This window comes from Colossoma macropomum, unplaced genomic scaffold (genome assembly GCF_904425465.1).
Source record: "Colossoma macropomum unplaced genomic scaffold, Colossoma_macropomum, whole genome shotgun sequence".
NCBI lineage: Eukaryota > Metazoa > Chordata > Actinopteri > Characiformes > Serrasalmidae > Colossoma > Colossoma macropomum.
The window spans coordinates 83,011-98,579 of NW_023494836.1; the positions used below are offsets into that span (position 1 = coordinate 83,011).

Consider the following 15,569-nt stretch of genomic DNA (forward strand, 5'->3'; position numbering starts at 1 on the left):
TCTGACGAGGGAGGCGTGCATTGCGTCTGATGTCAGCATGAGCTAAACATAATTTATTTAAGTTCCACAAAAGTAAAAAGTTAAATCATGTCAAACAGTGTCAGTATAGGTGGAACCAAAGCAAAAGTACAGTTAAAATTAACGAAACCATTTTTTTATATTAATCCAAACCTCACAAATACTTAAAATCAACAAATGCCCTTTTCCACTTTTTACAGTGTAGTTTCCAAGTAGAATAAGAAATGTATCTGGAATCAGTCACTAGGTCACCTGCTAAATCATTCCTTTACATTATCAACCCATCAAGAAAAGCCAAAACGCATTACAAACCCCCATGAACCAACAGAAACTCTTAATGGTTTTTATGTTCTCATTAGGGACGTTACTATTATAATCCATTTTTACACATTAATTTAAATAACGGCTGGTATGGAGAGCAGATGGCATAGTACTGCTGAAAACACTGCTGATTGCTACCGTTATCATAGGCATTCAGACCGCAAGGTCAAGTCGGGGATCACAAAACCATGAGACAGAACTCTACGAATCACCAGAGGCTGTATATTTACGCATATTTGTTTTTAAATGGCAAATGCTCATTATGTAAACATGTAGAAATAATATTAATTGAGTATTAGTAACGTCTTTACAAATATTGATGTATTTTCCCGTTGAGTCTTATCCACCAATGAAAGAAGCCATTTTGCAGACATATCGGCCAATGAATGGTAAGTGGGCGTTCCTGATGTGGGCGTTCTTGTTTTTACGGAAACACCTTTCATTGCAATTCGACTCTATTGCAAATGAACAGTGAGCCCACCTCCTGTTTTACAACAACATGGTCTCTTTAGCTCCATCCACAAGGACTCCCTCTGGTTCATGTCCATTAATATCAATGTCATTTGGACCTCTTGTCTGAGAGTGAGTGGTGGAAGAAGAGAATGAAGCTTGACATACACAAATAAATCCATGAAAATCTATATTCTATAATGGTCTTTTGATCATTTCAAGTGTAGTTTCTTAAAATAAGTAAAATGATCAGCATTAATATTAAGCTTAATTATCTCTCATTGGAATAAGACACTTCATAAAATCAACATGTAGGAATAATTTGAATAACCTTATGATAAAATATAACAATCTCATGTACATTAACTAGAGTTAAGATGTTTCCATTTGTCACTATCGTCATGTGTAGTTGAGGTTTGATTGTGGAACAGTTATTATTATGTAACATACAGAGATGTAATGATGGACGTCTGCCAAAAGAGGGCAGGTTTAATCTAGATTTGCTGGATTGAAGTGAGTTATAGAAAACATGAAAAAACATGAAAATGTTAAATAAGGCTTAGTGGCAATTCATCTTTTATACAACACTGATTATGATTTTTTTTCCTTCTTTAAAGATGCTCTGAAAAGAATGTTATTCTCTAGGTACATATTCATTCAGCATTGGTTTGAGTGTTGTGCCTCTATTTAGCCACTTTTGCTGCCACTGTTAAAGTAAGTCTCATAACAATAAGCTTTTGAGACATTACTAAGAATTTACAGCTGGTTGTAAAAGGCTGAGAAAACTCCACACACCAATTAAACTACTGTGTAGAAATGTCCTACAACAGAGCATGTCTACAGATAGCTCCCTAAATAAAACAATATGATCATTAAACAGTTTAAATCATTAGAAAATATCATTAAAATTATACGTTGGAAATGTTGTTATTTGTCAGATTTAATGAGCCTAATAAGAATATTGAGCTGAGTCTGTGTAAAACACTTGAAATATGGAGGAATTAACATTAAAAACACAGTGAAATTGAAACAAGTGCAAAAAGCTTTGAACATCAGATTCAGGAATGAAGAGGAAAGAACTGCACATCTCTTCTCAGTTACAACATCATTCAAATTCAAATCAAAGACATAATCTAAATCACACTTGAAACTTATCTTGGTCATTCATAGTTAGTGTTACATAAGAACTTCTACAAGTATAATCACATAAACACCATTTTAACAAAGTGAAGGTGGCACAGAAGTGAACGAAACAAGCAGTAACAGCTGATGACCATTAAAACAGAAAAGCTGCATTCCTCTGTTCTTGTAACAGATCCACTGACAAATGTAGGAGGAGTCTTTACATGCTTGAACAGTTGTTTTACAACAACATGGTCTCTTCAGCTCCATCCACAAAGACTCCCTCTGGTTCATGTCCATTACTATCAATGTCATTTGGAGTGGTGGAAGAAGAGAATGAAGCTTGACACAGACAAATGAATCCATGAAAATCTTTGTGGTGTAATGTCCTTCTGATCACATCACATGTAATTTCTTAAAATAAGTCAAATGATCAGCATTATTTCTCAAAACAAGCTCAATCACCAGTTAATGGAATAACACACTTCATGAAATCAACATGTAGGAATAATTTGAATAACTGTCTACATTAACTAGATTTAAGATATTTTCATTTGTCACAATCATTATAATTGAGATTTCAATGTGGAACAGTTATTACTATGTAACACACAGATGTGTAATGATGGAAGTCTACCAGAAGAGGGCAGGTCTAACCTAGATTTGCTGGATTGAAATGAGTTATGCTATTGAGGACGTTGAATCGAAGCACTGAGCAAAGAAAACATTCAAATGCGAGAGTGCAGATTTATCTTGATGTTCACAGATGTTCTGTCCCTGATTCTCAACTTTCATTTATTCTTTTAAAGAGGCTCTGAAAAACTGTTATTCTGTAGGTACATATTCATTCAGCACAGATTTGACTGTAGTGTCTATAAGTTTTTGAGACATCACTACAAATTTACAGCTGGTTGTAAAAGGTGAAGAAAACTCAATACACAAACTGTCCTACTGTGTAAAAATGTCCTACAACAGCAAATGGATATAGAAGTATAGCTCCTTATATAAAACAATATGATCATTTGACAGTTTAAATGGACTTATTAGAAAATATTCTTGAAATTATAAGTAATAAATTTTGTTCTATGTCAGATTTATGGAGCCTAATAAGAATATTAAGCTGAGTCTGTGTACAACACTTGAAGTAGGGATGAATTAACATGACAGTAAAATCTTACCTTTGAACATCAGAATCAGGAATGAAGAGAAAAAACTGCAGATCGCTTTGTAGTTGCAACATCATTAAAAAAAAATCAAAGATTTAACCTAAATCATATTTTAAACTAATTATGAGCATTCCTAGTTTACATGTTACATAGATAAGAATTTCTATGAGTATAATCACATAAAAAACCACAATGACAAAGTGAAGGAAGCACAGAACCAACAGAACCAATTACAACTGATGACCATCCAAAAAAAGTAAAGCTTCATTCCTCTGTTCTTGTAACAGATCCACTGACAAATGTAGGAGGAGTCTTTACATGCTTGAACAGTAGCACCAAATCTCTCCTCATTATCTGAACACTGGAACCACCATGATGTTTCTGTGCTCTCTGACTGTCTTTATGATCATCATAGGTATGTTTAAATAACCACATTTTTATTTTTATGTTTCTTCTTATTGACTTTGTGGTGAGGTGTATGTGTATTATAAGTTTGGTTGAGTGGCGATACATTTAAAAAATTCTAAAACATTTTTGTGATCTGTATTTCTTCACAGTGAACTGTGTTTCACAGACAATAGAACCACTGGAGAACAAAACACAGGTTCATGCTCTTGAAGATGAGACAGTTACTCTCTCCTGCAGTTATAAAGATATTGGTAGTGGGAACTATTTGCACTGGTATCGTCAGTATCCTGGATCCAGACCAGAGTATTTACTGATGATATATACAATATCAAAAACTGTGAGCCATGCAACTCCACCTTTCCCACGACTGAATGCTACAGAACAGGGCAACATAGTGAATCTGATAATCTCCTCTGCTGCAGTATCAGACTCTGCACTCTACTACTGTGCCCTGGAGCCCACAGTGACAGGAAACCCAGCTACACTGTACAAAAACTCACTGCAGGATGATGCTTTGAATATTTCAGATGAAACACATTGCAGACTTTTAACTGACTTGGACTTGAAGTGAAATCCATTTGCTTTGAGTGACCTTGTATCTCAAGTATGTTTATTTTGTTAAAATAAATGATTGACATTAAATTTTATCACCATCATATCAATGATAACACAGCCAAATTTGTTTACTGATTAGTAAACACAGCTTTCAGCGATTGTACAAACATAAGATAATAATATTACCTGGTAGTGGATCTTGAACAAGATAGAATTATCAGAGTTGTGGACAGATCATTTTACATTTATATGTGTTAGATTTTTTTGTTTTTTAGCAATATCAATTATTATTACATTTTCTTTTATGTACATTCTTAGTCTTTAATATTTTGAGTATTTTGAAAATGTTGTAAATGTTCAAAATGTAAGAAATAAAAATGGTATTTCTTCTCTTCAAAATGTAATTGAATAAGTGTATTCATATTCTGCTGTTCTATTGCTTTATTATTGCAGTACAAGTATTTTCCATCACTGGTCACACTGAAACCTGTACAGTAGTGTTTAAAGATTTGGTGTAAAAGAGTCGCTGAGTCATTTTATTTATTCCTTCTGCTGATTCTTCTTTGTCTCTGAGCTGCTCTATACATGCATATATTATTGCTGTACATTGACGCCAGGGATGGGGGAGGAGCTAAGTGGCTCACTACTATTTGTAGCTAACTACAAATGTTTGTAGCTAATAGCTGTAGCCGCTACAGTTTTATGAAATGTAGCTAATAGCTGTTACAATTTCGCAACAGTTTTCAGTCAATCATCGCGAAATCTGAACCATAGAATCCGGTCGTTAACAGGGCTGGTGGCGACTGTGCAATCTTGACTAAGCTGCAGAGAGTTCGAGCAAACTGGTACGCGCTGATCTCCCCTTACTAGTAGACTTAGCTCAGGGGTCGCAACCGAAATGTTAAGAATAGCCATTTTGTCCTTTCATCTAAAATGAAACCACCTTGAGAGCCACAACATTTTATGTCCGTTTTACTGTCTTGGCTGTAAATAAGTCTCAGTATGTGTTAATGTGCTAGTAGGCTGAAAATACAACATAAACGAAAAAGCAGACTTACTTTGCTCTGCTTTAACCTTTAGCTCAGCTGTAGCCGCTTTTCTCACATCTCAGTCAGGAAACTTTTCTGTGAGTTTCTTGTAAAATTTCTCTCAGTGTTCGACCTTTCAAGAGGCTGAAGTCGCTTCTCATTCACCAGCCTTTTTTTTTTTAATTGTCTCTCTCTTTACTGTTTTGTTGTCTACATTGCTGTGTGTCCAGCAGTCTGCATGTCAGTCTTCAGCATTAAAGGTTGGTGAATTAGAAGTTATGCGTTAACTCCAGCGCTCAAGACTATTTATTGTGAAAACTGTGTTAGACCTGTGTGATAGATTTTACACCAATGGAGGATTATGTTATGATATTTTACCTAAAAATCTAGTTCTGCTGTGGAGCCGCAGCAGCTCTGCAGCAGAGGAGAGATTATTCAGGCCTGATTCTCAACCTAAACAGAGTCAGGGTCCAAAATGAGGATTTTGAGGCTAAAGTGTTGCTGAAGCTTGAATGTCATGTCACTACAGATCTTACTGAAATGTTAAAATGGAGCAGTTTTATTTCAACAGTTGACAATGCTTTGCAGTTGTTTGGTTTTTATTCGGTTATTTTTGTTGATTTTTCTTAGGAAAAACCTGGAATGACTGACTTTGCCATTAGTCTAAATTTTTGTTGGATATCACACCTTTGGTTGTGTAAGTCTGATTGTTGGTTACACTTAAACTCACTTTTGGGGATGTTTTTTTATATTTGCAGTTTTTTAATTGTATGTTTCTTTCTGACACATGACTAAATGCAGTGTCTTGTTCACACTATCAGTTGGGCTTGTTTGGTGTGTCAGGTGGAGATTCACAAACATTCTGACAATCACACTTTGAAAGTAGCTAAAGAGTAGTGCACTACTTTTCAAAAAGTAGCTAAAAAGTAGCCACTACTTTTTTCTGGAAAAGTAGCTAAATTGTAGTTAGCTACAAATTTTGGGAAAGTAGCTATAAAGTAGCTTGCAACTAATTTTTCAGCTATCCCAACCCTGGTCAACGCCCTGTGTTAGTGACTGTGGAAAGTTCACAGGTATCCAAAGAAGCTTTAGATGTTGTTCTGTTTAACAGCCAATCACTGCATGGTCAGAAGAAAGAGCAGAGTGAAGATGCATGAGGTTCATTGTAAACGAGAAGCGGGTGGAGCTACAAGTGGGAAGATACAGTTCATACAACAACAGAGAGACAACACTGCTATTAATGTCTAATGCTGGAGATCTGAACTCTCACTCAGAACAATCATGCTGCTCTTCTTCTCTGTTTTCATGGCTGTTTCCAGATTTGGTGAGTTATACACACATCATATTTTAAGAGATTACAGTTAAACAACAGTATATATGTTTTTTCAATGTGTCAAAGTCTTGAAATGTCTAAGTTTTGCATATTTCTGTGCTTTTCTTTACAGGTGAAACTGTCGACATCATCACACAGAACCAAACCAGCATGTTAGTGAGTGAAGGCAGCAGAACCACACTGTCCTGCACATATGATGGATTAGTTGACAGTCTCCACTGGTATCAACAAAAGCCTGGATCAAAACCAGAGTTTCTGCTGCTGGTTGATGAATCCACTGGACACATAACTAAGGCTGAAACACTTGATGCACGATTGTCCATCTCACTTAATAAACAGAATAACACAGTTGATCTGATAATCTCCTCTGCTGCAGTATCAGACTCTGCACTCTACTACTGTGCCCTGCAGCCCACAGTGACAGGAAACCCAGCTACACTGTACAAAAACATTTCACATGCAGAATCACATGTGTTTCACAAGGGGGAGCTGTTTGTCTTCATCTTACTGAAGATCACATTTCTCTTTGTTAAGGCTTACAAATGTTTACCTACCCTGAATATAATCAATGGGTACATGCTAAAACATTTCTTGAACCATAGCTTGACATTAGTTTGTTAGGTAACACTTTATTTGAAGTTTACCTGCATGTGGACTACATAACACATGCATAAGCACTGAATATCATATTTATGAAGTAATATTTGAGTACTTATGACCAGATCATGCTTATATCTGCAAGATGACACACGATGCTTTACGAACTAAAGGGCACTGTATTGACATAAGGGACCTTAAACTAAACTGAAGGACATTTGTTCCATTTATAACACTTTTATTAAGCCTCATTCACAAGTAATGGGAAGGTCTAGTTTAGAAGCTTATATCAGTTCTACATAGCCCCACATGAGTTAAAGTACAAAACCCTTATCTCAATAAAATTGTGTTTACTTCAGTTTGTAGTGTATTGCGATGACTGGCATAAGCTGTTATGAATACTCAGGTATTGCCTTATAAAAACATTATTCCATGCCTATGCATGTAGAATAACATCCTTATGTAGGTAATGTTACTGGTTGTTAATACCCTATGACAGGAACCTTAGCAGAGAAGCCATAATGCTCCTTTTCTCTTGCTGTCAAATATTAAATTCATGCATCTTTTAAAAGTACCTTCTTTAAGTAAAATGACCTTTTTCACAAGTTACTCTTTTTCAGCATCAAGAAAAAAACATGAAAAGCAACTCCACAAAGTTCAGTCTTAGATGTTGCTTACATTCTCTTATTCTCTTGATCCAATTAATCTCAAAAACATTCACTGAAGTCTGGACTCTGGAGTGGTCAGCCAATCATTGTAAGAAAACCAACAGATTCTTTATGTGATTTTATGAAATTTCCTTTTCTCAGTAAGAGCTTCTTGATAACTATGCATTTCAGACCCTCATCTCTGAGCACACAGTGGAAGGCTGGACAGAAACACCTGCGGACTTTTTCAAAACCGAAGTAAAAGTGAAGCTTGATTTTCTCTGATCTTTCAAAGATGAAAGCATTAATTACTGATGATCTGATGGTCACTGTTCTGGTCTACGAGGTCTTGCATGTTTGTCAGGAGCCCATTTTCTTTACATCTTCCAATAATATTTGGAAACTCTTGTTTTTTCAGTTGTTTTTAAGTGAATTTCCCTTTCAGTATGGAATTTGATTGCCTCATATCTAATCTTACTGTTACTGTATGACATCAGCAACACTCAGAAAATGGGGACAGGTTGTGATCTAGAAGGAGGAGCAGACTGACACTACAGTAGATGTTTTCTTCCTGATTTTTAATGTTCTTCATTGCTGTGCTCTTACAGAGGATCTCCCATCATGCGGTCATTCGCTCTTTTTATTGTGACAGTGCTTGTAGGTATGTGAGTATGAAATATACAGACTACATTTGCTGCATGTTTTAAAATATATTACATAACACCACATTCTTCAGATTTTACATTTTGACTTCTACAATAAAAATAGCAAAAGAAAGTCTGTATAATCAGTTACAGTGGTTTTAGATTTAGAATCCTGGCTTGGTTTTAAAATGTTTTTCTCTTTTATATCAGGTGGAGTTTATTCAATCAGTCCACTGGAAACTGTAAAGCAGGTTTCAGTGGGTGACAGTGTTTCCCTCTCCTGCAGCTACAGCAGCAGCAATGTGAACAGGCTTTTTTGGTATCGCCAATATCCCTCATCTAAACTGGACTACCTCCTATACATATATGAATCAGGGAGTTTGAGTAACCCTCTACCACCTGGTTTTTCTGCTAAGGTTCAGAATAAAAGAGTGGATCTGTTGATCTCCTCTGCTAAATTATCAGACTCTGCACTCTACTACTGTGCTCTGGAGCCCACAGTGACAGGAAACCCAGCTACACTGTACAAAAACTGATTGTCTGATGAGGTTTTGTGTTTTTCTACTGGGTTTCCTGTCAGGTGTTGCTCTCTTGCTCAGCAAAATACACAGAAAATGTGGTTAATAAATTTGACTTGATCATATCAGACCACATCATAAAGGCAATGTTTTTTAGAAGTGTTTCTGAGCCCATGCAGTGATTTTCACTGCAGAATCATGTTTGTTTTTAATACAGTGTGGCCTGAGGGCCCAAAGATCATAGCCAGCAAATACTGGTTTTTGGCCTTGTCCCAAACATACAGAGATTTCTCCAGATTTCTCCAGATTCTCTGAATCTTTTAATGATATTATGTACTGTAGGTGATGAAAAGCGAAAGTACTTTGCTATGTTATGTTGAGAAAAGTTATTCTTGAATTGTGCACTATTTGTCTGAGCAGTCTTTCACAGAGTGGTGAACCCCTCCACATCTTTACTTCTGAAAGACTCAGCCTCTCTGGGACGCTTTTTTATATCCAGTCATGTTACTGATCTGTTGCCAATCAGCCACCAGGTATTTTTTTAAGCATTACACAACTTTACCAGCCTTTTGTTGCCCCATCCCAACTTTTTTGGAACGTGTTGTTGGCATCAAATTCAGAATGGGCATATATTTTTCAAAAAACAATAACATTTATCAGTTTTAACATTTAATATATTGTCTTTGTTCTATTTTTAATTAAATATAGGGTTTACATGATTTGCACATCATTACATTTTGCACAGTGTCCCAACTCTTTTGGAGCTGGGGTTGTAAAATAAAAAGTCTGAAGACAAGACAGGAAGTGTGGAGTCAAAACTATTTTAAAAATATAATTACAATGGATTTCTTGGTAGAAATCGGTTCTTGTAGGCATTTCTTGTTATTTGTTTCCTACATCAACCTGGAGAAATTGTCTACTCCTCCTTACAGAACCCCTTCAGCTGAGTGATATTAGAGGGTTTTGTTGCCTGTACTGTTTACTAACAGTCTCTACAGCATTTCTATGGAGTTTAGAACTGAACTTTCACTTGACCATTCCATGACCATTCATTTCTTCTTTTTCAGTCATCCTTTTTGGGCTATTGTTTTGTTGCAAAGTCTACTTACAGTTAAGCTTCAGCTTTGCAAAGATGTCTTCATTGTACAATTCATGGTTAACTCCATGGCCCTAATGTAAAGAGCAACAACATATTTCAAGTACTACTATGTATCACGAATGACTCCTTGAGCAGCCAACTCCACTGAAACAGTCTCAAAAGAACAGTGAGCCCACCTCCTCTGTTTTACAACAACATGGTCTGTTCATCTCCATCCACAAGAACTCCCTCTGGTTCATGTCCGTTACTATCAATGTCATCATTTTACTCTTTTAAAGAGACTCTGAAAACAATGTTATTCTGTAGGTTTACTTTCATTCAGCACAGACTTGAGTGTTGTACCTCTGTTTAGGCACTTTGCTGTAAATCTGTTAATAATAAGCCTTTGAAATATTACTACAAATTTACAGCTGGTTGTAAAGGGCTGAGAAAACTCCACACATAAATTGTCTCACCGTGTAGAAATGTCCTACAACAGTGCAGGTCTGTAGATAGTTACCTAAATAAAATAACTGGATCATTTGACAGTCTAAATGAACTCTGAAAAATATTATTAAAATTATAGGTAGGATATTTTGTTATGTCAGACTTATTGAGCCTAAAAAGAATATTAAGCTGAGTCTATGTAAAACAAAAAAGGAATGAATTAACATTAAAAACACAGTGAAAATCTGGAAATCTGGAAATATGTAAACATATAGTTTAAATTACATTTTAAACTCATTCATAGTTTACATATGATATACGTAAGAATTAGCACAGAGTGAAACAATGAAACCGATAACAACTGATGAACATTAAAAAAACAGAAAAGCTGCATTCCTCTGTTCTTATAACAGATCCACTGACAAATGTAGGAGGAGTCTTTACATGCTTGAACAGTAGCACCAAATCTCCCCTCATTATCTGAACACTGGAACCACCATGATGTTTCTGTGCTCTCTGACTGTCTTTATGATCATGCTAGGTATGATTAATTAACCACACTTTTATTTATCTGAAATGCATTTTTATGATTGTTGTTATTGAGTTTGTGGTGATGTATATATGTATGGTAAGTTTGTTCAAGTGGCAATACATCTTATAAAAATTTTAAAAAATGTTTGTGGTCTTCATTTCTTCACAGGGAACTGTGTTTCACAGACAATAGTACCACTGGAGAACACTGGTATCGTCAGTATCCTGGATCCAGACCAGCTTATTTACTGATGATATATACAGCAACAAAAGCTGTGAGCCATGCAACCCCACGCTTTCCAAGACTGAATGCTACAGAAAATAACACAATAGTGAATCTGATAATCTCCTCTGCTGCAGTATCAGACTCTGCACTCTACTACTGTGCTCTGAAGCCCACAGTGACAGGAAACCCAGCTACACTGTACAAAAACTCACTGCAGGGTGATTCTTTAAATTTTTCAGAGGAAACACATTGCAGACTTTTAACTGACTTGGACTTTGCAGTAAAATCCATTTGCTTTGAGTCACCTTGTATCTTAATTATGTTTATTTTATTCAATCAAATGATTGAACATTCAGTCACTGGCAAATCAATCATAACATGTCTAAACTTATTTACTGACTAGTAAACACAGTTTTGAATGATTGTACACTCATAAGATAATAATATAACCTGGTAGTGGATCTTGGACAAGATAGAATTATCAGAGTTGTGGGCAAATCATTTTACATTTTTATGGGTTTGAATTTGTTTTAACAATATCAATTATTATTATATTTTATTTTATATCTATTCTTAATTTTTAATATTTTGAGTATTTTGAAGGTGTAAATGTACAAAATGTAAGAAATAAAAATGGTATTTTTTTCTCTTCAAAGTGTAATTGAATAAGTGTATTAATATTCTGCTTTTCTATTTCTTTATTATTGCAGTACAAGTATTTTCCATTGCTGGTAACACTGAAACCTGTACAGTAGTGTTTAAAGATTTGATGTAAAAGAGTCACTGAGTCATTTTATTTATTCCTTCTGTTGATTCTTCTTTGTCTCTGAGCTGCTCTACACATCCATATATTATTGCTGTACGTTGATGACCTGTGTTAGTCTTTTATCACACTGATTGTGGAAAATTCACATGTATCCACAGAAGCTTTAGGTGTTGTCCTGTTTACCAGCCAATCACTGCATGGTCAGATGAAATGAGTTCAGAGTTGAGATGCATGAAATTCATTGTGAACTAGGAGTGGGTGGAGCTACAATTAGTGAGATACAGTTCACACAACAACAGAGAGACAACACTGCTATTAATGTCTAATGCTGGAGATCTGAACTCTCACTCAGAACAATCATGCTGCTCTTCTTCTCTGTTTTCATGGCTGTTTCCAGTTTTTGTGAGTCATACACACATCATATTTTAAGAGATTACAGTTAAACAACAGTATATATGTTTTTTTCAATGTGTCAAAGTCTTGAAATGTCTAAGTTTTGAATATTTCTGTGCTTTTCTTTACAGGTGAAACTGTCGACATCATCACTCAGAACCAAACCAGCATGTTAGTGAGTGAAGGCAGCAGAACCACACTGTCCTGCACATATGATGGAAAAGTTTACACTCTCCACTGGTATCAACAAAAGCCTGGATCAAGACCAGAGTTTCTGCTGCTGGTTGAGGAATCCAGTGCACACATGACTAAGGCTGAAACACTTGATGCACGATTGTCCATCTCACTTAATAAACAGAATAAGACAGTTGAACTGCTAATCTCCTATGCTGCAGTATCAGACTCTGCACTCTACTACTGTGCCCTGCAGCCCACAGTGACAGGAAACCCAGCTACACTGTACAAAAACATTTCACATGCAGAATCACATGTGTTTCACAAGGGGGAGCTGTTTGTCTTCATCTGACTGAAGATCATATTTCTCTGTGTTAAGGTTTACAAATGTTTACCTCCCCTGAATTAAATCAATGGGTACATACAAGAACATTTCTGGAACCACAGACATGTCAGGTAGTACTCTTCGAAGATTTCCCAGGAACCTGTCAGCTTGTTTAAATGCCCCTTAATGTTCAGTTTCTCTCACTGTCAAGATTAAATTCAGACATCAGCACCTTATTTAAGAACTTTCTGATGCAACTACATTTAAATTAACATTAGGTTATTCATCATTGATCATTTAGGACTGATTTGTGTGCATCACCTCTAAATTGTATCTGATGAATAAAATATTATCCATATTGTGATGAGTGCTCTTTCAGCTAGGACTCTTTAATGGCTCCAGCACAAAAGGAAGTGGAAATAGATTTTTAAATCTGATTTTTATTGCTTGTTTTTTAGTTAAAAGTTAAAGCCATAAAGTCAAACTATTCCCTATCTGTGTACATGTTATCAGCTTTGCAGGTCTACAATTAGAGACTGTAGTCCATCTGTTTCTCTGCATACTTTGTTAGCCCCCTTTTACCCTGGTCTACAAAGGTCAGGACCCCCACAGGATCACCACAGGGCAGGTATTATTTGGGTGGTGGATCATTCTCAGCACTTCAGTGACACTGATGTGGTGGTGGTGTATGTTGCGCTGGTCTGAGTGGATCAGACACAGCAGTGCTGCTGGAGTTTTTAAACGCCTCAGTGTCTCTGCTGGGCTGACAATATTCCATCACCAAAAAATATCCAGCCAACAGCATCAGTGGTCAGTTTCTTCATCGCTTCGCTCTTACAGAGGATCTCTCAACATGCTGTTATTTGCTCATTTTATTGTGATAGTGCTTGTAGGTTTGTGAGTATGAAATACACATAGTACACTTGATACATGTTTTTAAAATTGTTTTATAACACCACATTCTTTTCACTTCAGCAGTTAAAACAGCAAAAGAAAGTGTGGATAACCTGTGGTTGATAAATTTGACCACAGCATTTCTATGGAGTTTAGAACTGGGCTATGGCTTGGCCATTCTATAACCATCCATTTCTTCTTTTTCAGTCCTTCTTTTTGACCCATTGTTTTGCTGCAAAGTCACTTACAGTTAAGCTTCAGCTTTGGACAGATGTCCTCAATGTAGTGGATTTCTTTTCTAATTGCAGGTGGTGGAAAAAAGCATGATGGGATGAATCCAAGAAAAAATATATTGGGAATGGCCTTTTGATCATTTCAAGTATTAGTCCTTAAAATAAGTAAAATGATCAACACTATTTCTTAAAACAACCTCAAGTGTCCATCACTGAAATAAGGCACTTGATCAACATGTAGGAATAACTTGAAAAAATGTTAGAATATGAAACTTTTTTATATAGATAAACTAGATTTGTAAAAGGCTGAGAAAACACCACACACAAATTGTCCTACTGGGTAGAAATGTCCTAAAACAGCACATGGGTATATATAGCTCCCTGTTTAAAACAATATGTTCATTTGTCAGTTTAAATGGGCTTAGTAGAAATTATTATTAAAATTATAGGTAGAATACTGTAAGTCAGATTTAATGAGCCTAATAAGAATATTGAGCTGAGTCTGTGTAAAACACTTGAAGTATGGAGGAATTCACATTAAAAACACAGTGGAATGTTAGGAATTGAAACAAGTGCAAAAAGCTTTGAACATCAGACTCAGGAATGAAGAGGAAAGAACTGCACATCTCTTCTCAGTTACAACATCATTCAAATTCAAATCAAAGACATAATCTAAATCACACTTGAAACTTATCTTGGTCATTCATAGTTTAAGTGTTATGTACATAAGAACTTCTACGAGTATGATCACATAAACACCATTTTAACAAAGTGAAGGTGGCACAGAAGTGAACGAAACAAGCAATAACAGCTGATGACCATTAAAACAGACAAGCTGCATTCCTCTGTTCTTATAACAGATCCACTGACAAATGTAGGAGGAGTCTTTACATGCTTGAACAGTAGCACCAAATCTCTCCTCATTATCTGAACACTGGAACCACCATGATGTTTCTGTGCTCTCTGACTGTCTTTATGATCATCATAGGTAAGTATAATTAACTACTTTTAAATCTATGTGAAATACATATTAATGTTTTCTATTGTTAACTTGTTTGGTGTTGTGTATTTGTATGATAAGTTTGGTTGAAATTATAAAATTCTTAAATTCTTTATTTTTTCACAGAGAACTGTGTTGCACAGTCAATAGGACCACTGAAGAACAAATCTCATGCTCTTGAAGATGAGACAGTTACTCTCTCCTGCGAGTATCAATATGATCGTGTTGCAAACAGTCTGCAGTGGTACCGTCAGTATCCTGGATCCAGACCAGAGTATTTACTGATGATCAGTCCTACGACAAAAGATGTGAGCCATGCAAATCCACGTGTCCCACGACTGGATGCTACAGAAAATGACAAAATAGTGAATCTGACGATCTCCTCTGCTGCAGTATCAGACTCTGCACTCTACTACTGTGCCATGGAGCCCACAGTGACAGGAAACCCAGCTACACTGTACAAAAACTCACTGTCATTTTGTCACCACCAAACCAATCATAACACTGACAAACTACTTTATTGACTAAGAAACAGAGCTTTGAACAGCTGTACACTCATAAGATAATAACATTACCTGGTACTGGTTCTTGCACAAGGTAGAATCATCAGAGTTGTGGGCAGTTCATTTTACATTTGTTTGAATTTGTTTTATTTTAAAAATTGAACTATTGTTCCATTTTAAAATTCGAATGGA

The 15,569-nt window shown here is 35.9% G+C and overlaps 1 gene segment (V, D, J or C); it reads left to right on the forward strand.

The window, feature by feature from the left end:
* Positions 1–14,814: 14,814 nt before the first annotated feature.
* On the forward strand, positions 14,815–15,312 carry LOC118800283 (the record flags this gene model as incomplete). The annotated part of the segment is given in 2 exon segments: positions 14,815–14,862; positions 15,001–15,312. Coding segments are annotated over 2 exon segments (355 nt in total), but the record flags the coding sequence as incomplete, so codon positions are not given.
* Positions 15,313–15,569: the final 257 nt, after the last annotated feature.